The sequence below is a fragment of the Panthera uncia genome (assembly GCF_023721935.1).
Source record: "Panthera uncia isolate 11264 chromosome B3 unlocalized genomic scaffold, Puncia_PCG_1.0 HiC_scaffold_1, whole genome shotgun sequence".
Classification (NCBI taxonomy): Eukaryota; Metazoa; Chordata; class Mammalia; order Carnivora; family Felidae; genus Panthera; species Panthera uncia.
The window spans coordinates 114,525,561-114,553,049 of record NW_026057582.1 but is presented as its reverse complement, the minus strand read 5'-3'; the positions used below and the strand labels follow the sequence as shown (position 1 = coordinate 114,553,049).

At 37.6% G+C, this 27,489-nt stretch overlaps 1 protein-coding gene across 1 annotated transcript in view; it reads right to left on the bottom strand.

The window, feature by feature from the left end:
- Nucleotides 1–216: 216 nt before the first annotated feature.
- The window catches only part of TSPAN3 (tetraspanin 3), a 29,083-nt gene continuing 1,810 nt past the window's right edge, over nucleotides 217–27,489 (bottom strand). Inside the window, exons 2-7 of the mRNA XM_049611913.1 lie at nucleotides 15,399–15,590; nucleotides 15,106–15,180; nucleotides 10,405–10,506; nucleotides 9,372–9,524; nucleotides 9,024–9,107; nucleotides 217–1,110 (exon numbers count right to left, since the gene is read on the bottom strand). Of these exons, the coding sequence (XP_049467870.1) occupies nucleotides 1,018–1,110; nucleotides 9,024–9,107; nucleotides 9,372–9,524; nucleotides 10,405–10,506; nucleotides 15,106–15,180; nucleotides 15,399–15,590 (699 nt within the window). The 3' untranslated portion in view covers nucleotides 217–1,017. The remainder of the gene's footprint in view (nucleotides 1,111–9,023; nucleotides 9,108–9,371; nucleotides 9,525–10,404; nucleotides 10,507–15,105; nucleotides 15,181–15,398; nucleotides 15,591–27,489) is intronic.

Genomic DNA, 27,489 nt, shown 5'->3' with positions numbered 1-27,489 from the left:
ACCGTATGCCCAGTGTCATGCACACGGTTAGGTGTTCGTATTTGTAGGATATACTAGAGTGAAAAGCATCTCTGGCTTTTTGGATCCCAAGGCCTTTAGAATTTGGCAACTGATCTAATTAAAACACACGCAAATCATGTAGACATGCACCAACATTTAAAACGTTACACTGCTGCTTGGGAACTGAAGTATCCCCAAATAATTAAAAAGTACATGTTGAGGGGTGATACAGAGTTTATTGAATTAGATCCTTCTATTTACAACTGAGATCACATCTACATACTATTTTGCTAGTCTACATGGGTACATTAATCCTAATGAGTTTAGACTTATGATGAATGGGCTCAGTCATACAAAAACGCACACACACTCACACTAATTGCTTTAAAACAGTAGTGCATATATTATACTCCTCCTATAAAGCCAGCTTTGATTAAAAACTGCTAGTTTCAAAGATCAGTCTGATTTTGAAGATGAACCAAGAGACACACTGTATGATTCTAAAATCTATTTTAGCAATTTTATACAGTTGCTATCTTATTGGACTACAGTATATGTTTTTTAAAAGGACACTGATGAGGGGCCCCATCTGGTGTTAACTTTAACCACAGCTGGTTTCCTCCCCCTCCCCCCAAAAACCTTTGGCCAAGAGTTCTCCATTGTGAAGACTGAAAGGGCCCCGGGACACTCCGGTAGCAGCCCCATTACTGCATGGAGGTAACAGAAGTAGGTCCAAGCCCTCCTTTAATTCTCCCACACTATGCAACCTGCAAATGGTTCTGAATTAGAACATATACTGCCATACTTAAAAACTTAGGGACATGGAGAGTCAGAATAAGGGAAAAGAAAGTCATAGGTGGGTAGGGAAGTAGGTGGGTACATGAAGAGCCAAGCTGCTTTGTCCAACACCTGTGTGCTTTAACTAAATGAACTCAGAGGCCAATGCAGTAGACCTGGCTCAATTCACCTTCCAAATCAGAACAACAAGACTAAAAAGCTCAGGCTTGCATTTTTCTACTATGCATAGGTTCCACCGGTGATGAGGAGCTCATAAGCAGGATCTCTACTCCTTCTGCACAATACGATGCATGCACACAGCATGCCCAGCAGCTGTGGGAAGAAAACAACAGAGAAAAAAGAAGGCTGAAGACCCTCTCATAGCAAGTGTGTAATTTCTTTGTTGGCAATGGAGCTGTTTCAAAGTTCAGTGATCTCAAATCATCAAAAAAGCAATAACAACAGTAATAGAGGCAATTTCTAATGACTATATTATCTTTTTAGGAGGTGTTTAAATACCAACTTTTAGTTTCCCTGCCTAAGAACACCTAAGAACAATACACGAAGAGGAGAAATGGAAGGCTCTCCTGCCATTCCCACTCTTGATCAATAGGAGTGCTCTAAAAAAAAATAACTTTCTGCAATGATGGAAACATTCTGTATCTGATAGCAAAGGTCTAGGGAGTAGAATGACCAAGACTTTGTGAATTTAGGAAATTTACTGGTGGTCTTTTCAGACATCTGGATTTGGGGACATAAGTTTTATTAACAACCACAAAATTCACTACACGCATGAACAGCCCAAAAGCCTTATGGTGGAAACCAATCAATTGGTCTGAAGGTTTTTGTTTCTTTCATAATTATTTACTATTTTTGAAATCCAGATTTGGCTCTGTGGTATTACATACATATTACTTTTTAAAGGTCACTCTTCCTTCATGATTTTATTTTAATAAGCCCTAATCCCTCTGTGGCAGCAAGCTGGAATTGTAATAAAGTCATGCCATGTTATTTTGAATAAGCAAGAGGATTAAACTGGATTAAAGAGAAAATGATTCTAGAATTTTTGACCTGGCTTCTTACAAAATATAAATAGTAACCAAAGAGCTAAATGAGAGTAACTTAATTTGCTGTTCTAACTTTTCATAATGGTTTCAGTTATTTGATTTTAAAAGGCAGGGCTTTCTGTACATATGGGGTCAATCAATTTCAACAAAATGTACCAGATCTATAACCAGGCTCTGAATGTTTGAAGTGGAAGATTGCTAATGAGATACATATACAGAGAATAACGATGTCCTCAATCTGAATCCCCATGGTATAAAGTCACACATTCCAATTTCCAGCCTCAATTAGCTCACATTCTACCCATTCAAGATATATATTTGCTGCTTAAATCCATCAGTTTCATTACATCAATATTTGCTGAGTGCAGTAATAGCACAAAACACCTTGAAGACATTTTAAAAGTGGATATTGTTGAAAATTGAGTAAATATCTATAGCCAGTCTAGACATGTTTAGTATCTAATTCCTAAAGAAATACATTTCTACTTACTGTACATCCTCAAAATAGTTATAAAATCAAACAGAATTATGTTCCCAGGCAATGTTAAATTAAGCAATAAAAACGCTAAGCTCAGAAATTACTGATTTTCTGGAAAAAAAATCTCTCTTCCCAACCCACTTCCCTCACATTCCTTTCAGTTGGTTAACTTCTAGTGAAGGAGTCAGCACTCTCAAATGGGATCTGAAATAAGTATCATTTCTGTTCCTGAGTTTTATTTCAATTAAGTCAACTTGACCTGATTTTAAAACAATTAAATAAACTTGATAAAACCCTACTCATGCTTGGGAATGAGTCTGTTTATGAACATTAAACTCTACACATTAACTTCTTATATTCCAAACCTCATCACTAAGTGCTACAGGCCCACTTCCAAAGCTCTGCTATACTGAAATTTCACTGATTAAAATTTTCCAACAATAGACTTGGAAATATTTTAGCTTTAGAGTTATTTCTTGCAATAAAAATTTGCCCTGCAACATTCAAGCCATGAGAACTAATCTGCACTTAGTCTAAATATAATACCAAGCAACTGCAAAAAATAACTGCTAAATACAGAGGCAAGTGGTAATTAAAAAAACTGACTGCCAAGGATTAAAATGTTCTAGAATATACTATGTAGGGGACATTATGGGAAAATAGGTATTGTTTGTTATATAAGGTTTTGGAACTGCACACTGGAAACACCCTTTTCTGAGAAAAATGTGGAACTCTGTATCAAAAAGTCACTTATAGGGGTGCCTGAGTGGCTCAGTAGGTTAAGCATCTGACTTCAGCTCTGGTCATGATCTCCTGGTTCCATGGGTTCAAGCCCTGCATTGGGCTCTGTGCTGACAGCTCAGAGCCTGGAGCCTGCTTTATATTCTATGTCTCCCTCTCTCTCCCACTTGTGTTTCTCCCACCCCCCTCTAAAATAAATAAACTTAAAAAAAAAAAAAAAAAAAAAGGAACCAAAGGTTACATACCATATGGTTCCATTCATATATTTTGAAAAGACAAAATTTTAGAAATGGAGAACAGATTAATGGTTGCCCAAGGTATGGGGGGAGGAGGCACAGGATGGAGGTGGGTGCAGTTAGTTATAAACAGGTACCAGGAAGAATCCCTATGGTGTTAGAACTGTTCAGTAAACCCACCAGGTCATAAAACTGTACAGAACTGAACATACACAGGTAGAAATGAAAAATCTGAATAAAATTGGTGAATTGTATCAGTGCCCATACCTTCGTTGTGATATACTACAGTTTTGCAAAATATTACCCCAGGGGCGGGGGGGACTGGGCAAGGCATACAAAGATTTGTCTGTATTACTTCTTAAAATGTATAGGGGTGCCTGGTTGGCTCAGTTGGTGGAGCATGCGACTCCTGATCTCGGGGTCATGAGTTTGAGCCCCACAATGGGGCTAGTTTCCTTAAAAAAAATACATGTGAACATACAATTATAACAATTTTATAAAACAGCAAGGTAGAAAACTGTATACCATAAGCTTCTATTTGCATAAAAAATATTTATGTGCTGTCTAACCACAACTACTTCTGGGAAGATATACAGAAAACTGGTATCAGTGGTTAACACTTGATGAGGGATGGGGAGAATGGGTCTCAAGAACTAAGGTAAAACTGAGAGGGAGACCTACATTTTACTAAATTTAAATAATCTGAAAAAAATTCTATCAAATGGGTAAAACTTTCAAAACTTTCAGAAAGTTAACAAGATTTCATTTCCTCTAAACCAAAACAAAACCTAGCCACTCAAGAATTAGCTTCCCAAGCCTTAAAGAAGAGTTACTTGAAATATTTAAGAGTGTATCAGAATCAGCCCACTAGATTTTACCTATGTGGGGGCCCAAAGTGAAGTGTTATTCACTTATGTTTTTAACTCACATTAATGAGTAACTGACAGTCAAGAAGCAGCAGGAGGAAATAGCAGTCTCAACCTCCTTCACACTTGGCAATATAGACCAGAAAAAACCAACATGGCTTTGGGAAACAGTTCTCTGTGAAAGTTTGCTCTTGGTGATCCATCTTGAGGACATGCCAACTTTGTAAGACTCCAAAGACAGACAATTCCTATTTTTCCCATATTTACTTTGCAGAAAGCCTTACCCTAGCAAATACTTGATATCGTCAAATCAAAACATAGATTTTTGTCTATTATTATGACCAGATCTTTTAAATATAAAATTCCTAATTGATTAATTGTTAATTTAAGAGGCTGGTGACACTCAACGAAGTGAAATAGCTTGCTGATTGAAAAGACAACAAAATAAAGGGACACCTGACTGGCTCATTAGTTGAGTGTGTGACTCTTGATCTCAGGATTGTGGGTTGGCACCCCACATTGGGTCCAGGGGAGATTACTTAAAAATAAAAACTTAAAAAAAAAAAAAAAAAGGCTAACAAAATAAGAAGTGCAGCAAAATCCTAAAAATCTTTCTCCGACATTAAAAAATCCTGTTTAACAATTAACTAGTATTTTTCAGGGTTTTTTTTTTTTTAATTATTTTTTTAATGTTTATTTATTGAGAGAAAGACAGAGTATGAGCAGGGGAGGGGCAGAGAGAGAGAGAGAGAGAGACAGAATCTGAAGCAGACTCCAGGCTCTGAGCTGTCAGTACAGAGCCCAATGCAGGGGTCAAACCCACAAAGCATGAGATCATGACCTGAGCCAAAGTCAGACGTTTAACTGACTGAGCCACCCCGGTGCCCCTGTTTTTTGTTTTTTTGTTTTTATCATTTTGGTCCTATTCAAACCTAGATCATTTAACTAGACTAGAGCAAGAGTTAGCACGTGTTTTCTGTTTTGTTTTTTTTTTATTAAAAAAAAATTTTTTTAATGTTTATTTACTTTTGAGACAATGAGAGAGACAGAGTGCAAGCAGCGGAGGGGCAGACAGGAGACACAGAACCTGAAGCGGGCTCCAGGCTCTGAGCTGTCAGCCCAGAGCCCAATGCGGGACTCCAACTCACGAACTGTGAGATCATGACATGAGCCGAAGTCAGACGCTTAACCGACTGAACCACTCAGGCACCCCTAGCACATGTTTTCTGAAAGGGCAATATAATGAATATTTTAGGCTTTGTAAACCAAGAGACAAAACTGGGTCTCTGTCACAACCATGCAACCCTGCCACTATAATACAAAAGCAGTCACAGATAATGCATAAATGAGTGCGGCTAACACAAAAAGAGGTAGTGGGCTAGACTGGTCCACGGGGCCTACTGATGGCCAACACGTGAACTACAGGCTTTTATTGGTAAATCAGGTTCATGAAAACATTTCTTCTTAAATTCACTTTTACACCTTAGAACTTCAACAGAATGCAGTACTTCATTCAACAGAACATGGTACTTAACGGTACCACAAAGTATTCTCAAATTCAAAGGAAACAATGCTTCCAACAGTTTTGATACAATACTACCAAAAAGCATCTTTCGATCTTTAACATTATTTTTCAAAGTTTTATTTACTCTCAGAGTCATGGGGTTTACCCCAGTGGGCATGGAGCCTGCTTCAGAATCTTTCTCTTCCTCTGCCCCTTCCTCTCAAAAAAAATAAGAAAAAGAAAGTAATTCCTCACCCAACATGGGGCTCGAAATCACAACCCCAAGATCAAGAATTGCATGCTTTCTGACTGAGCCAGCCAGGTACTCCTAACATTATTTAGAACTATATTTCCTATGATAGCTCTTAGCTTTCTCACTTTAGAACCTGAAGGAAAGTGCTAATGGTATTTCAATGTTATTACATTGTGTATTTTATTAAGCTGAAGTGTCAATTAACTGTTAGGTTGCATAACAGAATTGAGGAATTTAATCTTTTGAAAACCTTAATTCTTCACTTTCTAATTCGAGGCAGAGTACAATGGGCCAGGGTTCAAGCTTCAGTGATGGTCATTAGTCATACTATCCTTGCTCCCCCTCGTTTTCATGGCCTTTAAAACAAAGGAGAGGTGCCTGGGTGGCTCAGTTGGTTAAGTGTCTGACTTCGGCTCAGGTCATGATCTCGCAGCTTGTGAGTTCAAGACCCACATCAGGCTCTGTGCTGACAGCTCGGGCCTGGAGCCTGCTTCGGATTCTGTGTCTCCCTCTGTCTCTGCCACCCCCCCACTCCCCTGCGACCAGCTCATATTCTGTCTCTCAAAAATAAATAAATGTTAAAAAAGAAATTAAAAACATAATGCAATTACGAAGGAAACAGGGACTGGAGACTCTCCAAGTGTGCTTTTAGCTCTAACTCTATCAGGATGAGCATAAAAGTACACTTTGGATTGTTTTTACCTTTGCTCTGGTTTTCCAAACCCAGGGCACCAATCTACATCAGATTTTGAGTATCAAATGTTTAGGTACTCTTTATAGGTTTATAGGTACTCTTTAAAAAAAGAAAACATATTAGGGAAAATTCTTTCGTTATTTCTAATGTATGTTTTTTCCCTTAAAACCAAAGTTTAAAAATTTTTAAACCATTAGCATTTGAATCTGTGAAAGCTCTGAATCCTTGACTTAGTTTTGCTGAACTGAACACATCAAATCTTTATCAGCCATTACTTAAATAAGGGTAATTTAAGTATAAAATGCATAGAAGAAGGCATACTTAAAAATTAAAAGACTAGCTAAAATATTTATTAGCCCCCAATGAAAAATATTTAATGAAAAAATATCTGCCTGGTTAATAAGCTTAACAAAATGAGGGATGAAGCTAAAGTAATGATGTGCATCAGTCTTCCTTATACATGCTGTATATTTCATGACCACAAGCACCTTACAGTTTCAAAGCTTTTTTTTGCTGCATGCTAGTATGTGCTGATTTATTAACACAAATAAGATAATTAAGAATGCACAGACCAGGATTTCACTTGGGAAGAGACTTCCTTCATGTTTCATTATTTTTAGCTAAATGAATATGTTTGGACAATCAAAATATCATCCCTGCTGATCAACATATTACTGCTATGCTGAGCCACAAAGTAAATGCTTAGAAGGGCAGAGACCATAGCAAATAAAGAGCTAGGCTTTTAAATGAATCATTTCAAAGCTGTTTGAGTACCAGCAAAGTAAACAATCACCTTTAAGGCATTTCTCATTAAATACACTAGCTTTTCTTCAAATACACAGACAGCAGGCAATCTAAGCAACTTACCTTTAAACTAGCAATTACGTTGGTTTTATCTAACAATTAAAAGATAACTACACTTTCTCAAAATAGATTCTAGGCCTGAAGCATATTTCAAAAACAACCAAAGAACACTCTGAGAACTAGATCTGACACAAAGGATTCTCAATCATTTTAATTTTTAAAAAATATTTATTTATATTTGAGAGAGAAACAGTGCATGAGCAGGGGAGGGGCAGAGAGAGATGGAGACAGAATCTGAAGCAGGCTCCAGGCTCTGAGCTGTCAGCACATGTGGGGCTCGAACCCACGAACTGTGAGATCATGCTCTGAGCCAAAGTCAGACTGACTCAGCCACCCAGGTGCCCCGGATTCTCAATCATTTTAAACAGTTGGTTATTCTCAGTTGTAAGATTCCTCTAAGATGTTCCTCTAACAGAATCCCTAAGATACATTGTATATGAAACTAGCAACATAGGTAGTTGTACAGAGCAGAAAAATAGCTATCTTTATTTGTTTTCAGGTGAGGGCTAAGGATGTGGGTGGAAGGGATTTTTTGGTGAGGGAGGGAGGAAGGAGTAGATAAAGTGAGAGGTAATTAAACAATTACCAGCTCCTATGCATACGCCATTATTAGGTGGGAAAAAGATTGTTTTCACTGGTAGAAGTTGGGAAGACAAGTTCTCTCAGCTACCAACAATGATATGGTATACTTTTGGATGTGCCAAGTGATGTCACAGACTCCTTGATGGCTATTAGTCTGATAAAACTAAGCCCAGAAATACAGAAGAGGTTAGAACCTCATTTTTACTTCGTCTTTTCTGTAAAGCAACTCAATTGCTCCTATCAGCATAAGAGTCTAGTGTTGTAGTAGGAGTTCCTGATGTACATATATGGACATATAAAACCCTGAGGACAGAAAAATAAGAACCAGAAGAAGAAACAGTACAAAAAGATTGAAATGAAGCTTTCCATTTCCATAGTGAAATAAAGCAGTACAATTTTTAAAAATTCTGTGAAGTTCTATTAAAATACCTCCCAAGAATACATTAGGGCAACAGTATGTATTTTTAATTTTTTTTTAACGTTTTTATTTTTGAGACAGAGAGAGACAGAGCATGAACGGGGAGGGGCAGACGGAGAGGGAGACACAGAATCCGAAGCAGGCTCCAGGCTCTGAGCCATCAACCCAGAGCCCGACGCGGGGCTCGAACCCACGGACCGTGAGATCATGACCTGAGCTGAAGTCGGACACTTAACCGACTGAGCCACCCAGGTGCCCCAGGCGACAGTATGTATTTTTGAACAGGCCACTCACTAGTCAAGTCAAGAAAGTAAAGCAAAGTCTCCTCAAACCTAGTCCCTGCATCCAGATCTCTGGTTTCTTGGAACCATTATGGGTCTAGGACTAGACACAGGAAATGGAAGACGTTGGAAACTGACGGCCAGTACCTCAATGACTTCCAAGTTATCTATATACACAAGGATTAAATGCACTTAATGATTAAAACCATTCATGGTTGACATCAGAGAATGAGCACATTCTGATAACAACCCCTGTGCTTACCTGAATAGCTGCAAATGCCAGTGCTGCCCAGATAACATGCATCATGATTTCTTGTAGCTTCTTCACAACTAGAGCTTCACATCCCTGAAACACACAAAGTCATCCTCAATAAAAGTCTTTTTTTAAAGTGAAAGCTATAAGGTCACATATCACTACTCAGTGGCAGAAATGGAAATAACAGAAACCCAAAGAAGGAAAGACAATGTTTTTAAAAATAATTTACAGTAACATAAAACAGCATAAAGACAAACAAAAGAGTGTAGAAAAGAAGTTCTAGGTAAAGATAGTTCACAGAGACAACCAGGTTACCAAGCTAGATTCAAGTCTTGGCCAAGAAGCCAAACTTACCTCGGCATAGAGGTCGGAGGGGTGGGCCAGACTGCCATTACAGCTGCTGGCGGTCTCTCTGCAGCAGCTAAGAGGGACACTCTGGTTTTTGGTTTCTTTGAACCAGTCTGTATTTTCCCAGTCTGAATAGTTGTGAATTCCACAACAGTGCAGCTAGTGAGAAAGAGAACAGAAATATTAGTCCTCCCAAGACACACAGATCTGTGTTGAACTTTAAAATTCTGTGCACTGCAGAGCTTTAAGCTACTCTAGACCAGTTAAGTTCAATAAAACTTTCTGCAATGATAAGAATGTTCGGTGTCTGCTTGTTCAACATAGTAGCCACTAGGCACCTGAGGTTACTGAGCACTTACAACGTGGCTAGGATGACTAAAGAACTGGATGTTAAATTTTAATTAGCCACATGACTAGTAACTTCAGAAATTCTACATGAAAAGCATATTACCCACAAGGGCTAATTTACAGCTAAGAAAAATCTTCATATCTTACATGTTAAATATTATTTCCAATGATAATATATTTCAAATATTTTCTCCGAAATGTCTGGGATTTGCTTTAAGATAATCTAGCAAAAGATATGTGGGGTAAAAGATGAAAAAAGATTAACAAAAAATTGAAAATTTTGAGGTAGGTTTATGGATATAAGGATCTACTATACCAGTCTCTCTACCTTCACACATTTCCAATTATCCATAATTTTTTTTAACAGTTTTGTCTATTATCTTTTCTGGTCTTGCTTTCTAAAGGTATATGAAGACCTCTTACCTCCTTGAAGTCCCTTGAGGATCCCATCTTTCCTGTGACACATACCTCTCTTCCGTTATCACCTTTCTGACTAATTACTTTTTTGGTAAAAAGTCACTAGGTGACAGTGGAAAAAACTTTTCAAGAGTGAAGGTGAAAATATCAGACACACCATGAAGCTATCCATGGCTACAAAAATACATGTTTAATTTACACAGTAATAGCTGAGTTTAAGGTTGACCCAACAGTGACTGGCCCTCAAAATCGAATTCACCTGAAGAGAGCTCACCTGTCTCTGAACATAATCAATAGCCCGGCTAGCGGCATCAGGGTTCGTTCCATTGTAGGTCTTATACACTTTCTGAATGCTGCGGTCAACCTCATTTTCCACCTGAATCAAAACAAAGAATTCGGTCCCTTAAAAATACTGGTAAAATTAACATTTGTCAAGGCTCCAGCTAAGAAACCTAACTGACATGTATGCAGAGTTGTCAGATATCTTTGTGAATTACTTTTAAGAAAAAAATTTTTCTCCTTGTCTCCACAAAGATTCAGGTAAAAATGCAGACACATCACATCACACACTATAAGCATTCAAAGAGAAGACTGTGTGCAAGACAGCAGATTAACAATCTATTCAAGAGAGAGAAAGCAGCTGAACCCTGAGACAGATGTCCTAAATTATAAATGAACTGCTTTTCTTTTCAAATAAGCTTTCAGTGGGTTGGATTTACTCATTTTCCTTTCCAAAAGTAGATTAAAAATAAAGACCTCCCACAAGATACTTTTGGAACAAATACCAACATACTTTCCATTTTATTTATTCAATGTTTCGATTTAGCCAAATACACAAAAGTAATCAGCAGGTGAAAAAAATCAGTCCTTACAAGTAGCATTTTATGAAAAAGGTGCAGTTTGATGTTATATGAATTAGGCGACAGGAAATAAACTCTTCATAACTTATTTCTGTCAACCACTAAATGGCAAGAAAAGTACCATTTAGTAAAATGTGTTTGTACCAGATTCTCCTTACCCTTCTAAGATGATTAGACCTACTTAGTAATTATACCAGTTATGTGATTTAACTACAAGGTGATAACCAGTAGGGGCAAACCCAATACATTCTTTTTTGGGGCACAGTTACCTGGTACCTTATGTATCAATGGTTTGAAAATTAGATTGGCATATTATGCCTTTGATTTAAAATTATAAATTACAGTAACAATACTTCTCTTTTTTTTCTTAAGTTTATTTATTTTTGAGAGAGAGAGAAAGAGAATCCCAGGAGAGTCCAACACAGGACTTGAACTCCCAAACCATGAGACCATGACCTGAGCCGAAACCAAGCCAGCACCTCTATTACGTCTTTATCATAGCCCTAAAGTTATACCCCAATTAATTACTTTAAGGCAGCCTGTTTAGCCTTAAATGGTACTTAGGTGGAAAGGAAAAGCAGGCAAATAGAAAGGCGAAAGAAAAGGAAATGACTAAGAAAGAGGAAAGAGGGGCCAGACGGGAATGGCTGGCAACAGCTGCCTCGGTGTTCAAGTTGGCAGGACCCTCATTCATCAGGATGGGCACAGAAGGTAGGATCTCAACTCATAATCACCTTTTTCTATGTCCAGAACAAAGGCTTTTTTTTTTTTTTTTTTTAAAGTGGCAATGGAAAATGAAGTCCTCAATTTCGCTCTAAAAAAGAAATCAGAAAATGTGTATTTCCCCCTTTCCATACCAGGAATTTATGGGCTGAGGAAATCTGAACAAACTTCTCATTCTGAGGTAATTTAAAGAAAGTTAAATACTTACAAGTTAGAATAATAGAACACTTTGCTATATTAAATAAGATTAGAAGTCTTGACCTGTAATTTTTTTTTCATTCAACAGATCCATAAATTCATTAACATTTATTATGCCAGGTGTCTTGCCACTGCTGGACAGTCAAAGATGACTGCCTTGCCCTTAAGAAGTTTGGAGTCCCCAGGCTAGATCTTTAAAAGATACACTGTAACAGAATTCAACAAGGGGGAAACAGAAAACTATCTTGTCCAAAAGTTATTACTTGCTTGTTGATTTAATGTTTCTATTATCCTGCCTCAAATGAGGAAAGTGAATTATGATCAGATATTACAACAGCCTCTAATTTAAGTTCCAGAAGGATTTTACAAAGGGCTACAACATCTCCCTCATGTGGAACAGTCACTAGGGTATGCCTATAAAGTTCAGTTAAGGATTAGCTGGAAATTCTGTATGAACAAATCAATCAAATGTAATAGTCTGGGGTTAGAGGTAGGCCTGGATGAATCAAATTTTAAAATGAATCCTTCCTTCAACAGAGAGCTGAAATGTAATATAGATGATAGCTGAATATTCCCTAGCATGTCTTGGGTAGAGACTATATGAAATAGTAAGAAAACCCTTTGGCTGATCTCTACCCTGAGTCCAGAAATTTATGTCATATAATTCATTAATTTATACATATAAAACCCGTGTTGTTCAAAGGTTAACTGGGTGTATGTATATATATGGGTACCCATATACATATGTTTGTCAAATATAGATGTGAAATCCAAGTAGGCCATCTATGATTTTGACAAGGTTCTAAAACCATTCCTCTCGAATATTTGTGGAATGAAAGGACCTAACCATGACCCTAAACTGACTTTCACATACTCTCTCCATCCCAGGAACATATTGTTGTTGTTGTTTTCATTATTATCCTACATGTAAAAATTAGTGGTAAATGCAGTTGTACTGTAGTTAACAAATGGAAAAGCCTCCCATGCATGGTCAGGAGTAGTTGGTTGGTTAACTGAGGCTTTTAAAAAAAGTACAGGCTTTTAGAAAATCACAGTCTTTTAGAAAAAGTACACATTTTCGGGGCACCTGGATGTTTCAGTCAATTAAGTGTCCAACTCTTGATTTCAGCTCAGGTCATGATCTCACAGTTGTGAGTTCGAGACTCGCGTCAGGCTCTGTGCTGACAGTGCAGAGACTGCTTAGGATTCTTTCTCTCCCTCCCTCTCTGCTCCTCCCCTGCTTGTGCCCTCTCTGTTTCTCCCTCAAAAATAAATAAATAAAACTTTAAAAAAATGAACACTTTCATTTAGCTTAAAGCACAGAAATGTGTATTTCACACCAATCTTAAAATGCAAGCCTGTCTTTTCTTTGCATAGGATCCACTGATTAGAGCTCTTTATCATTTGTTCTGCACAAATCACATCCTTAGTACATTGACAGCGACTTCCAGTTTGGGTTTCTTTACACTGCAGAGACATTGCAACACAATCAAAGTGTAGAATTCTACTAATTATTAATAAATTTCCCCTAAACTTTTACAGTAATTGTACTCACAGCTGATTTGATCAAAAATGTTTTAGTGATTGAGGTGCCTGGGTGGCCCAGTTGGTTAAGCGTCCGACTCTTGATTCTGGCTCAGGTCACAATCTAACAGTTTGTGAGACAGAGCTCGAGTCTGACTCGGCACTGACAGCACAGAGCCTCCTGGGGATTCTGTCCCTCTTTCTCTGCCCCTCTCCCACTACACACACTCTCTCTAAGTAATGAAACTGAAAAAAAAAAAAGTTGTAGTGACTTGTTTTTACCAAGTCTCTTCAAATTATTCAATTTCCTTTTTTTCATGTACTCATTTTCTTAGACTTCATCAATATTTAATTAACCACACAATTACACTAACAAGTACTTGGGATTACACTTGCATCAGGCCTAACAGTTCTCAGTCAGACCTGGTTCCTTCCCCATGTTCTCTCACAGACCTTTCCTCTAACAGAATCCACGCATACTGAATTCCATCTTTGCATATGCTTCTCACAAGACCCCAACTGACACAGCACAGGATACATTGTAGAAAAAAATTACTGTAGCAGAAAAATACTTTAAAACTGAAATAAATAATCAAGTAAGCTTACAGACTTCCTGAGATCAGAATCCACATTAAACACAACCTTTTGACACCTATATAGGTAACTTCAATGGAAAGAACTATTCAGAAAAAAGAGCCCGAAACGTTGCAGTATTCTTAAACATAAAACAAAAGCTCAGTTCTCTAGTATGTACTCTTTATTAAGCCAGGAAACTGGACTTGTGTGTTCACTACATGTATTTTTTCTTTTCTTTTTTTTAAATTGAGGTATAATTGACATCTAACATTAGTTTCAGCATGATTCAATCTTTTTATATGGCAAAATGATCACAATAAGTCTAATTAACTCCTTTACCATACATAATTATAAAAAATTTTTATCGTGATGAGAGAACTTTTAAAAGTTACTCCCTTATCAACTTTCATATATGCATTACAGTATTATTAACTTAGTTGCCATGCTGTACATTACATCCCCATGACTGACTTACTTTATAACTGGAAGTTTATACCTTTTGACTCCCTTCACCCATTTCGCCAAAGCCCCCACATCTGGCAACCACCAATCTGTTCTGTATGCAATTTCTTTCTTTCTTTTTTTTAATGTTTATTTATTTCTGAGGGAGGGGCAGATAAAGGAGATGTGGACAAAAGAGCTGAAGCGGGCTCTGTGCTGACAGCAGCCAATCTGATGTGGGACTCGAACTCACAAACTGTGAGATCATGACTGCGCTGAAGTCAGATGCTCAAGTGACTGAGTCACCCAGGGCCTTCTCTCTGTGCAATTTCTAATTAACTTTAGATTTTTTTTAAGTTTATTTATTTATTTGGAGTGAGAGAGTGAGGGGGGAGGGGTAGAGAGAGCAGGAGAGAGAATCCCAACACAGGGCTTGATCCCACAAATTGTGAGATGATGACCTGAGCATAAATCAAGAGTTAGACACTTAACTGACTGAGTCACCCAGGTGCCCCAACTTTAGGTTTTTAAAGCAGTGACTAAACTGGAGTTAAGGCATAAGAAAATGTTTACTTTGATAAAATGAGTTTGTTCTATTTCACCCGAAACACTTAAACTGCCTTTTAAAACATGAACTAGAGTAGACAACATACCTTTGCTCTGTAAACGTATCCCAAAACCACTACAACAACTTCTGTGACAAAAACCAAGAGGAGGATGATGACAAACTGTAAGGAAGAAAACATTGTCAAAAATTAAATACAAATTTAAAAAACTGATAAAAAACAGTTACCAGAGGTAAGTGCTAGAAGACAAGTGCTAATTCTGTTCCAATTATAAGAGCCAAAGAGTCTATGGAATTTTATGTTCAATTCAAGCCAGTAACACAAATGAAATATTCCCACATATTATGATGACACATGCAGTCAATAAAGTGCTAACTTACTGTGGCAAGTCCGCAGCGGCTTTCTCGGATTGTGGCACAGCAGCCAATTAGCCCAATGATAAAAAGCAGGGCTCCTACAGCTATGATCACTACAGCAGGGATGAGAGTGTACACATCTTCAAAGAAGTGGTCATAGTCATCGTAAGTGATAAAGACATAGGCTCCCACATAGCATAAAATGCCAGCTGCCCCCTGTAGAAAACAAGATCAGAGCACTGGTAAAAGTCTCTAAGCTCTGATAGTAAAATGTTCCTACTATTTCTTAGTAGGTTATAATTTAATGAGATTTGCCATCACTTTTAAATCTACTTATACACCTTTTTACAGTGAAGCCAAAAGGTCTATTATTCATTAGTAAGAACATTTCTTTACTAAAGTTGAAAAGTTTCCCAAACACTACCTTCTTTTCAATAATTGATGGCTCAGTTAAGACCAAGAAATCATGAATACAATAAATAATACTGACAAAAATTACCCCCAAACACACAACAAAGGCTTATTTGTAACTCAACTAAACCTCCACCACAGATCAGCGGGGTGGTGGGATACCCCTTTGCTCATTGTAGTTGCCCTCAACGAATGAAGAAATTATGCAGAAGTGGCAGAGCCAGGATTTGAACCCAGGCAATCTGACTCCAGAATCTGCATTTCTAACCTCTATCCACCCACTGGGAAAAATAAAATATAATAATTGCTAGTAACCTTGATATCCATTTTCAAAATGCTTACTGTCCCAAGTCAAGACTGTGAAACAACTCAAGAACTTTGCAAACCCTTAGATTTGTTCTTTAGAATGGTGCTTCTCAAACTCTAAGATGAACAGGAATCACCTAAGGATCTTATTAAACTGCAGACTCTGATTCAGTAGGGCTGGGGCTGGGCATGGGACTCTGCATTTCCAAGTTCCCAGGTGATGCTGCTGGTTCTTGGACTACACTTTGAATAGTAAGGTTTTAGAGCACCTAAAGGGAAAGTGAATGTAGAAAGTCATGGAACAGAGATATGCCTTATTTCAGCTCTGCTCCAGATACCATTCTCCAATTGCAGAGTTTTACATGCATTCTCCTCTCTATTGTTGTCCATTTTGCTATCATTGTGTACCTGCTCAATGCCTAATGCCACTTGCTTATATGGGAATGATCAAATGCAGTGTGAGGCTAAGTGTTAAAATATTTGGCGTAACGAGCTACTATTTGTAGAGCACTTTGAGACTTTCACAACAAAAGAATTATTTCACTATCCTTTTTAAAATTTAACACATAGGGGTGCCTGGTGGCTCAATCAGTTAGGCATCCGACTCTTGGTTTTGGCTCAGGTCATGATCTCACTGTTTTGTGAGTCTGAGCCCCACGTTGGACTCTGCACTGAGCGTGGAGCCTGCTTGGGATTCTCTCTCCCTCTCTCTGCCTCTCCGCCCCCCTCAAAGAAATAAACTTAAAAAAAAAAAAATTAACATATAAATCATTAACCTCCAAACTAGAAAATAGCCTTCTACAATGATACTAGAAATATCATGAACTCTCTCACATGAGAGAGTTTATTTATGTCTAGGGGACCCATTTAGCTTGGGCAAACCAGATCAAGACATTAGCTTGTTTAAAATCAGGATGAGGCAAATAAAATAAAGCCCCTGATGAACAAAGCTGCTCTTCCTTGCTACTCACCTCAGATTCCATTACTTTTCAAACACCCTGAGAGAAAAGTTGTACCCAAATGTACCACATATTCTCACTTCTGTACCTCTATGCGGCTCTCTTTGGAATGCCCTCTCCACATCTGCCTGAGAACTCCTTGTCCCCATTAAAATGCAAATTCTTGACCTTTTCAGTTTTTCAGGCTGGATTAGGTGCCCTTTATCCACTCACCCCCTACATGGCTCTAACAGCATTTGTTACAACTGTTGCAACTACATTTATCTCAGCACATGCACGCAGGCGCACGCACACACACACACACACACACACACACACACACACACACCCTTATTATAACTACAGGTCTCAGTATACCTTTAGGGCACAAACTTTGCTCATCTGTCTTTTAGCCCTGTAACACCACCCAGCACCTAAAACGGTGTTTGGCACAATCAGTCAACATTTATTGAGTACAATTCATCTCATCCTTTCCCTTGAAATCACACCCCTGCCCCATTTTTATCATTAGCTTTGGTGTTTTTTTTTTTCTCTTCAGTCTAATATGTATAGTGTTCAGTTCACTATTCAAACATGATTTGGCAACTTAATCTATCTTACTAAATTCCTGATGGCCATCACATCTGGAATAGATTAGTTTATAAATGCTGCACTTAGAGCAACCATGCCTGTTCAAAAGTTCTCAGAGTTCACTGACATACTTAATCTGGGGGTATATTATTATGGGATGAAGGCAGGTATAGGAAAGGGAAAAGAAGAAAAGTAGCTTAACTAATGACAGAAGTACATGGACTACTGAACATTCTTACCAAATACTACTTTTTCTTTGGTATAAAGAAACTATATATCTGCAATATAGAAACACACACATGTATGTATACACATACTTTGCTAAATACTTTCAGTGTTCAACTGATTTAGAAGAAATCCTAAATACAAATTAATCAAATTGTGTGCAGTTTGTCTTCACTAGTCATCTTTCCATCCTTTGGGTCCTTAGCTTTTCTTACACTAAAAGGCAATATTTATTTCTTAAAAGGCTTAATTAAAATAAACACAATGGGGCTCCTGGGTGGCTCAGTCAATTAAGCTACTCTTGATTTTGGCTCAGGTCATGATCTCAAAGGTTCCTGAGTTCAAGCCCCACATTGGGTTCCACACTGACCTGCTTAGGATTCTCCTTCTCCCCCTCTCTCTTTGCCCCTGCCCTGCTTGTGTGCATGCTCTCTCTCTCTTTCCCTTCCTTCATCTCAAAATAAATAAAACTTAAAAAGTAAAAAATAAGTAAAAAAAAAACAACTCCATTTTGAGCTTCCAATAAATGAAATTTTAGTCTACAGAAATATGAGTGAAAACAAGATAAAACTGGAAAATATATATACTCAGCAATTAATCTGAAGCACAGACACTGAAATACTTGCATTTTAAATACAAAATGATGAGTTTTCCACCTGAAGAGACTCACACTTGGTGCTGCCTGGGAATGGGCCAAGGGAAATGCTTCCTGTGCTGCTACCTTTCACCCAGACTGAAGCACTCAACTGCAAGTGACACTCTGAGGAAGCAGAAAAACAAACCAACAGCAGATACAACCAGACATGTAACAAATGCAATGGAAGGCTAGCAGGAGATGCCATTTGTAAGGCTGCCTGTTTTTTTTTCCAATAGACTTGAGAGCAGTATCTTTTCCCAAGCTGCAAACCAGTCAACATCCAATTCACACAGCAGAGCTGAGAACATAACAGAACTCTATTTTGAACACATAGTGGGAAACAACTTACTAGTTACACACCAAAGCAGAAACTGTGCTGATTGCTGATATGAGAGTATATAAATCACATGACTTGGAAACACAGGCTTATTTCCTAAATAGAAGACAACTTCAAAATTTTCTTTTAATGACATCTGTATAGGGTCTATATCTTAAGTTGCATAATAAACAACTTTATGAGGGGTGCCCGGGTGGCTCAGTTAGTTTAAGTGTGCAACTTCTGATTTCAGCTCAGGTCATGATCTTGCAATCATGAGATTGAGCCCTGTGTCAGGCTTACACTGAACGTGGAGCTGCTTGAGATTCTCTCTCTCCCTCTGTCCCTCCCCCACTCACACTCTTTCACTCTCTCAAAAATAAAACTTAAAAAAATAAAATGGAGAAAATTCAAAGAAAAAATAAACTTATGAAATGACAAGTTTCTTTAAAAATATAGGGTAGGTGTCCTAACAATAGATGAAGACCTAAAAACAACAATAAGAAACTTCTTTAATGACATCTAACCATCAGTATGAAAGACATAGGTAGAGTTGTATGGTAAATGGAGGGGAAGCAATAAATAATTCTGAACTAGTATGCATAGGGACTTTGTTGTCACACATGTTTAATATAGGAGTTATGGCTATTAGAAAGGTTAAAAGGTGAGCTGGGTTAAATCCTGCTTTTGAAGGGTCAGGATGGGATTGGGATCTATCAAAGGATCAGGACTTTGCCAGCAAAGCAGCTGCAGAGGGGGAGGAGGTACAATAGAAAAGGAGATGAAATGTAGAACTTGGAAGCAACTGCACTGCACTGCTTTAGTCACCGCTGAAAAAAATCTGAGCTTATAAGGAGGATTTGTGCCAGGACAGTATACTAAAAATATTCATCCTTTTTACAAAGAAGTGAAGGGAAATTTAAAGAAAAGGCTGAGGGTTGAAACTACCAAAAGAATAATTTTTTACCTTTTAAAAAACGGATGCCCTAAATTAAGTCACAGAATTTTAAAATTTTAGGAGAGCCAGTGTTTTTCCACACCAAGCTGTTCCTCTAAAAAATAAAGCTATCTTGCTATAAAATTTTGGGGGGTTCCAAAAATATGGTATTCATTTTATCCTTTAACCCTTCCACTACATACACACAAATGTAAAATATCTTCTGAAGTAAAAAAATTTCATTCTTATACAAGATTGTTTTTTCTATAGTTTAGACACTACATAAACTATAGTTGTCTATAGTTTATAGTTGTTTTGGGTTGTTTTTTTTTTTTTTTTTTGTACTTTTCAAATCCTCTGTGAAAGAAACAGCTGATGAAATGCTGAAATACACAAAACTACAAAATTCTTTAATTTCCTAAGGAAGAAGGAATATGAAACAAAAGGAGGCACATCAACCACAGGGAAGCTTGACACTGGAATGTGGGCACTATTAAAAACCAAACAGACTTGTTACAAGCTAGGAGATAACAGCTCTGCTGTGAAAAGTGTACCTGTATGGAAGTTCAGAAGCGTGAAGGTGAAAGCATCCCATAGAACATTTGGGGGAGGATAAAGCAAAGAAGAATAGAAGTGATTTTCTTATAGTGCTGTAAGTCATGGATTCATGTCTAGAAGTGGCAGGAATCAAGATGGTGTAAAGATGAGGGACCATGTGAGATCTCTCAGTTAAAATCACAATGTCTGACAAGTTCTTGTCTGTCTTCGTCAACTCCTCCTTCAGACTAATTTTTGCCTCAAAGAATCAACTGTTAAAGTAAAAGTGATTGGAATGTTGGGAGAAAACAGTCAAGAAAAGGAAAGGGGTAAACCACTGTGTTCTCCAGACTTCGTAAGAGAACAGATTTCAAAAAAGAAGCAGAGGGTGAAAATACCAGCAGAAATCCATCTTATGTACATCTTTTAACATTTAATTCAGTTTCCTGTACAGTCATACTAATTTTTATGTACCATACTTCTCTCTTGCAAGGAATCTACTGGTAATTCTGCACAGGGTATTTCTGAAAGCTTCCCCAAACTCCAGTTTTGTGCCATTACAAGTGTCTTAAAATCACCTTTAAATCTTTTAACATTCTACATACCATAATATTCTCTAGTCCAGACATGTTTTGTTTCAACTCTTATTCTGATAAAATACTTCATAGCATTAAACACAATTACTCCTTTACTAACTCCAATGCCTGTATATGTCGTTTACTTTCTTATCAACTTTCAAGAAAAAAAAGACTACTCCAAAGATTTCAAATCCTGTTTCAGAAATTACATCTACTCTTACCAAGACTTTCTGAAGCTATGAAAATAATTACATCATTGTCTAACAAACTGGTCAATAATAAAGCCAAGCAGTATTCAAACGTAATTTTTTAATGAATGCACAAGTGAGGGAGGGGCAGAGAGACAGACAGACAGACAGAGGACCAGAAGTGGGCTTCGCACCTACAGCAGAGAGCCCTATGTGGGGCCCAAACTCACAAACTGTGGGATCACGACCCGTGCTCAAGTCAGATGCTTAACCAACTGAGCCACTCAGGTGCCCTAAGCCAAGCAGTATTCAAAGAAGTGTAAGGGTACAGAGAAAAGAACTGGAGTAAAAATTAATACAGAATAATCTTTTTAGAAAGCAATCTGGCAACACATACCAACCTCAGTATTTATGCTTTCATACCTATTTTTTTTTCTAAAGGTTTTATTTAGAGAGACAGAGAGAGAGAGAGAGAGAACCAGTGGGAGAGGGGCAGAGACACAGAATCCCAAGCACTAACAGCACGGTGCCCAATGCAGGGCTTGAACTCACAAACCCTGAGATAATGACCTGAACCAAAGTCAGACGCTTAACTGACTGAGCCACCAGGCACCCTGCTTTCATACCACTTAATTCCACCTCTAGGAACCTATCCTGAAGAAAATAAGTCAGATAGAAACAAAGATTTGTATGGAAGAAGGTATGTTCATCAAAATGTTATAATACTGTAACAAAATTATAGCAAAAACAAAAGAAAAAGAAAAAACCCTGGCATCTAGAGGCATACTTGGCATTATAGCCTTTACATATTTTGTTAAAGCATAATTTAATAATATACTTGTGTTGTGGTAGGGGGGAAAACATGTATCACATACAGACATTTAAAAAACACACTAAAATATTGTTTGTCTCTGCATGTGAAATTATGGTGATGTTAGTTTGTTTTAAAATACTTTTTAGGGTCTTCTTTAAAAAGCAAATATATTATTTATAATAAAAAAAGTAAAATATTTAAAATTATATCTGAAATTGAGACTGTTGTTCCCTCACAAATGAATTCCACCAACATTAAACATGAATCTCTTCAACCCCAAATACTTTAGGCACTTCTGCCAATCTCCCCTGTTTATCACTTTTCTCTGGTCTCCTGGCTTTGACTCATTTTCAGATGTTTTCTGATTATCTAACACATTATTCTTTTTTCGCCCCATAAATATCACCTTTCAAGGAGACCAAGTAAAAAAAAGAAAATATTCCTACTTAGGGTCGCAAAGTTTTGACAATAAGCCACTCCTGTCATCATTATCTATGTCACTGTCACTATTATTTAAAAAAAAAATTTTTTTTTTTAGTTTATTTATTTTTTGAGAGAAGGAGAGGGAGACAGAGGAGAGGGAGAAAGAGCAGGAGAGGGCAGAGAGGAAGAGCAAGAATCCCAAGCAAGCTCCGCACTTGAGTCTCCCAGATGTGGGACTCAAACTCATGAACCATGAGATCATGACTTGAGCCAAAATCAAGAGTCAGATGCTTAACCAACTGAGCTACTAGAGCCCTGTCATTTATTCTTAAAGAAAAAATATTTTAATCCTTTTACGCCGCTATAACTTTGATGATATTCCAGGGGTCATGTTCCTCAATTCTGCCTTATTTTTACTTTTTCTGTATTCAGTTTTTTATGTCACTGTTTATCTAGTTTAACAAAGTTATTCACTTAATCCAATTATACCTACCAGTTAAAAAGACCCAAAAGTTTGGGTGGCAATGTAATTGGAGATCAACCAATTGCCAAAACCAAATTATTTTAACAGCATGGAAACGCTGTTTTCAGATTATAGGGCTCTAAGGGTCATCTGAGAAGCATGGAATTTAAACATGCACTTTTTTCCTAAGACCTTCTGTCCCCATAACCTCCTCTGACTATAAAAAGTGTCAGTCATTACTATAGGAGCCTGGGATGCATAAACTTTATAGTTTGTCCATCTTAATCAGCAGCAGCAACAATGTAAGATACAATATGCTGGCATTTACTACAAACCGCCTTTAGAAAATTAAAAACAAATATATAAACACAAGTAATTTTTCTCCTCTACCAATTCTACCAAACTATTAAGCTGGGGAAGGAGAAGAAATAAAGAAAGACTTGAGACTATCCATGAGTTATCTGAGGGGGAGATGGGGAAAGTGCGCCTAGAAATTAAATTCAATAAAGTATTAGATGATTTTGCCTGTCTGCTCCCTCTCCCCATGGGCTGTTACAGAATAGGGACTATGCCTTTTTTGCCTTTTATATTTCTCAGAAACAAGTAAAGTATAGACATTCAACAAGCATTTATGAGTGAAGTAAAGCACAGATATTCAACAAGCATTTGTGAATGAATGATTCTTAGGGTATACCTGTCTGGTGCAAGTATAAATTTTATGGAATAAATTTTCTGCAAAAATCCCAACCCGAACTGGGTCTTATGGAATAAAATTCATGAAAATATTTCAATGCATGATAAATATTCTAAAAAGCAAATAAGTATCCAACTAAAGAGAGCTTTCCTGCATATGGTCACCTGGCTGATTCCAAGTTCCCAATGCTGAGTTCTTTCAGTCAATGATTACTCAGAGCCACAAGGCACTTGATCAGTGGACAGATGACTGAAAATGAAATAATATAACTGGAAACATTCAATTTCATAACTGCCAAAGACAAGGTAAGAAACAGATCTATTATGTACCATGACTTGCTTACTGACAAAGTCAGCTTTTCTTCTATAGTGAACTAAAAACAATTATGGGGAAAAAAATCTGTTAGCTGAAGGTGTGTTCCAATGACATAGTCTTTGTTAGAGCAGTCATTCATGATGACAGAAATACAGGAAACAGAGAAGCAAATTCCGGGATGTCTGATGAAAGTTCCAGTTTAAAAGAATCACATTCCTAACTCAAATGTGTAAGATGTGCTGGAAAACACAAAATATGTATAAGGAGATTTCTGACAGGAAGTGTTCCTTGAAATATTTCATTATACATTTTTTTTTATTTTTCTTAATTTATTATTATTTTTTAAATGTTTATTTTTTTAAATTATTTTGGGGCGCCTGGGTGGCTCAGTCGGTTAAGCGTCCAACTCGATTTCGGCTCAGGTCATGATCTCGTGGTTCATGAGTTTGAGCCCGGCATCAGGCTCTGTGCTGACAGCTCAGAGCCTGGAGGCTGCTTTGGATTCTGTGTCTCCCTCTCTCTCCGTTCCTCCCCTGCTCATGCTCTGCCTCTATCTGTCTCTCAAAAATAAATAAATGTTTAAAAAAATTTTTAAAAAATACATTTTTTTAAATATTCATTTTTGAGAGAGAGCAAACAGGGGATGAACAGAGAGAGCGGGAGACACAGAATCTGAAGCAGGCTCCAGGCGCTGAGCTGTCAGCACAGAGCCCAACGTGGGGCTTGAATTCACAAACCACGAGTTCATGCCCTGGGCCAAAGCTGGATGCTCTACTGACTGAGCCACCCAGGCACCCTTTAAATGTTTATTTTTGAAAGAGAGAGAGACAGAGAGACAGAGACAGAGCACGAGTAGGGGAGGGGCAGAAAAAGAGGGAGACACAGAATCCAAAGCAGGCTCCAGGCTCTGAGCTGTCAGCACAGAGCCCAACTCGGGGCTCGAACCCATGAATTGAGAGATCATGATCTGAGCCAAAGTCAGATGCTTAACCAAATGAGCCACCCAGGTGCCTCTATTTTTTTTTTTTTAATTTTTTTTAACGTTTATTTATTTTTGAGACAGAGAGAGACAGAGCATGAACGGGGGAGGGTCAGAGAGAGAGAGAGAGAGAGAGAGACACAGAATCGGAAACAGGCTCCAGGCTCTGAGCTGTCAGCACGGAGCCTGACTCGGGGCTCGAACTCACTGACTGTGAGATCATGACCTGAGCGAAGTCGGCCACTTAACCGACTGAGCCACCCAGGTGCCCCGTTGCCTCTATTTTTTTTTAAACAAAAGCATGAAAACTATAGTTGAAGCTTCTTTTGGTAATCTGAAGATACCAAGTATATTTTTGCCACAAGGCCTACAGGCTATTCCCTGTATTGAATGCCCTCATCTTCTCCAAATCATGCCCAAATCGGTGCCTCCTTGTATTCCAGAGTTCACATCTTTGGAGAAGCCTTCTTTGCCAACCTAAGGCAGCCATTCATTCACTCACTCTATGATATGACCTTGTTTTAACTGTCTGCATAATGCAACACTATCTGATATTTTTCTTGCTTACTTTTGCTTGCTCCACTAGAAAGTCAGTTCTGTAAGAACAAGACCTTCCCTGTCTTTTCCATTGGTTTATCAATAATAGAAGCATAAACTAGGTGCTCAAGTATTTGTGCTGTATTTGTTTAACAAAGCAATTTTCTTTAACTACATATATTCAGATAGAAGTGTGGTATGAAAAGATTTTTTTAAAGATAAATATTAAAGGTTATATGTGGCTTTCAAATATGATTTGTATGTATAGGGTACTTCATATAAGTGAACGATGATTAGTGAAGGTGCCACATTCTGGAGTTCTTTCTAAAGACACTTAAAAAGTTATCTGACTTTCATGTAGTATTTCCTACCCCCATAGGTATTTTAGTGTTACTATCACCTCTCATATGGATGAAAAACAAAAGTCTAAATAGATATGCCACATTATAAATTCTATAAGCATGGACAAAGTTTTCTCTTGCAGTCAATATAATACCTAAGACACATCAGCAAAATAAATACTAGCCAGTTGGTTTTTTCTTATAGGGTAGAAAAAGTAAAGGCAATTTGTGTAATATGGAACTTGACTGAGTACTCAATTAACTTACGAGAATAAAACCTGAAAATTAAAAAGTACTGATTTAAAGTTTTAGATGAGGCCTCTGGGTCACAGCAAATGACCCACCAAATTAAGAATCCTTTCTGATCTTGGTACAAGGGTGCAGTTAATAGAAGAGGCTAATGACTATTCCAACAGTCTTCAAAATTTAGTAATGTACCTCAAACACCCCTGTCTTCCATAAATTATCATGGTCTAGCACTAATAAACTTACATTTAAAGCTATGCCACTCCAAAAAGTAGAGATTCAAGTTGTACATGTGATTTCACTTGTCCCAAATTATCTTTCAAGCCTTAACATTCTGGAATTTGGTAAGGAACTCTCTAGTTCCAATAAGGCAACCTTTAGGACTTTAGAAATGACCGTTTGTGCCTTTTCACAGTTAATATTCTTAGACCACACCATCCAAAAGAATCCAGGTCAAGTCCACATTAACAATTTTGACTGGCAGGTCATGTAGTGCCAAGGCTAAGTATTTCAGGTACATATCTATTTCCACAGCTCATTGAACAAACTGCCAACTAAAACAGGATATCAAGATATTAAAAGGTATAAAGATCTTGCCAAAGCAATTAATCCAGTCAGCCATTATCACAAGCAGCCATTACCATCTGATAGTGAGGAACTAGTGCAACACAGCTAATATAGTCTTCACAAAGTTGCTCCAGGGAACCTAGATAAACTTTTGATATGCTCTATGCAGGGAATGTTTATTCTTCCACGTATGCGGCATTAAAAGGAGGGAGGGGCCGTTATATAAGAATACACTTATTAGAACTGAAGAATGCATTACATTCTCAGGAAGAACCAGTTAACATCTGTTTTATGTACTTCCTCATAATGACCTAATTTTTTAAACTGACAAGTCAGTGTAGTTTACATGAAAGAACTGGCTCTAACCAAGGTTAAAATTAGTATGGTTTAGAGAAAGTGACTTTAACTTGGCTAAGGAGTTCCTTCCCCTTTCCAAATCTTTTAAAATCACATTTTGCTCTAACATCACAGGCTCTAGATAATAAGACAACCTGGGATTGAACACAGGCTCTGCCACACCTTGGGTGTGCAACTTCGCCTCAGTAAACCATAAAGTCTGCATCTGTAAAATATGCATAAGAATATTTACTGCCAGATAGGGTTGCTGTGAGGACACAGACTGTAAAGTGCTCAGCACACTACCTGGGTATAAATACTGAAATCTTAGTTATCATTACTAGCATCATCAGATTCCAACAGTTTGTCCCTAAACTGTTAGGTGGGAGACATGTCTAATACTGTTTCCTCATTAGTTATGTTCCACTAATCCTGCTCTAAGCCACATTTCCCACCCCTGACCCTGCATATCTGTTTAACTTATTACTGCTCACAAAAGCTTTACTATCCTACTAACCTAGAAAAAGGGTATTTTTACTACACAGTATGATTTTAGTCTTGGCAATAACCCACTATGACAAGCACAAGTGAAGTTCGGTATGACCTTTCTCCACAGAGGTACCAGTAGTAGATACACAATTTCCAAAGATTCATGAGCACTTAGAATTAACTGATATTTTACAGTAAATGAAAAATTAATTAAAGAAAATGGCTCCTATATGTTTAATATTTTGTT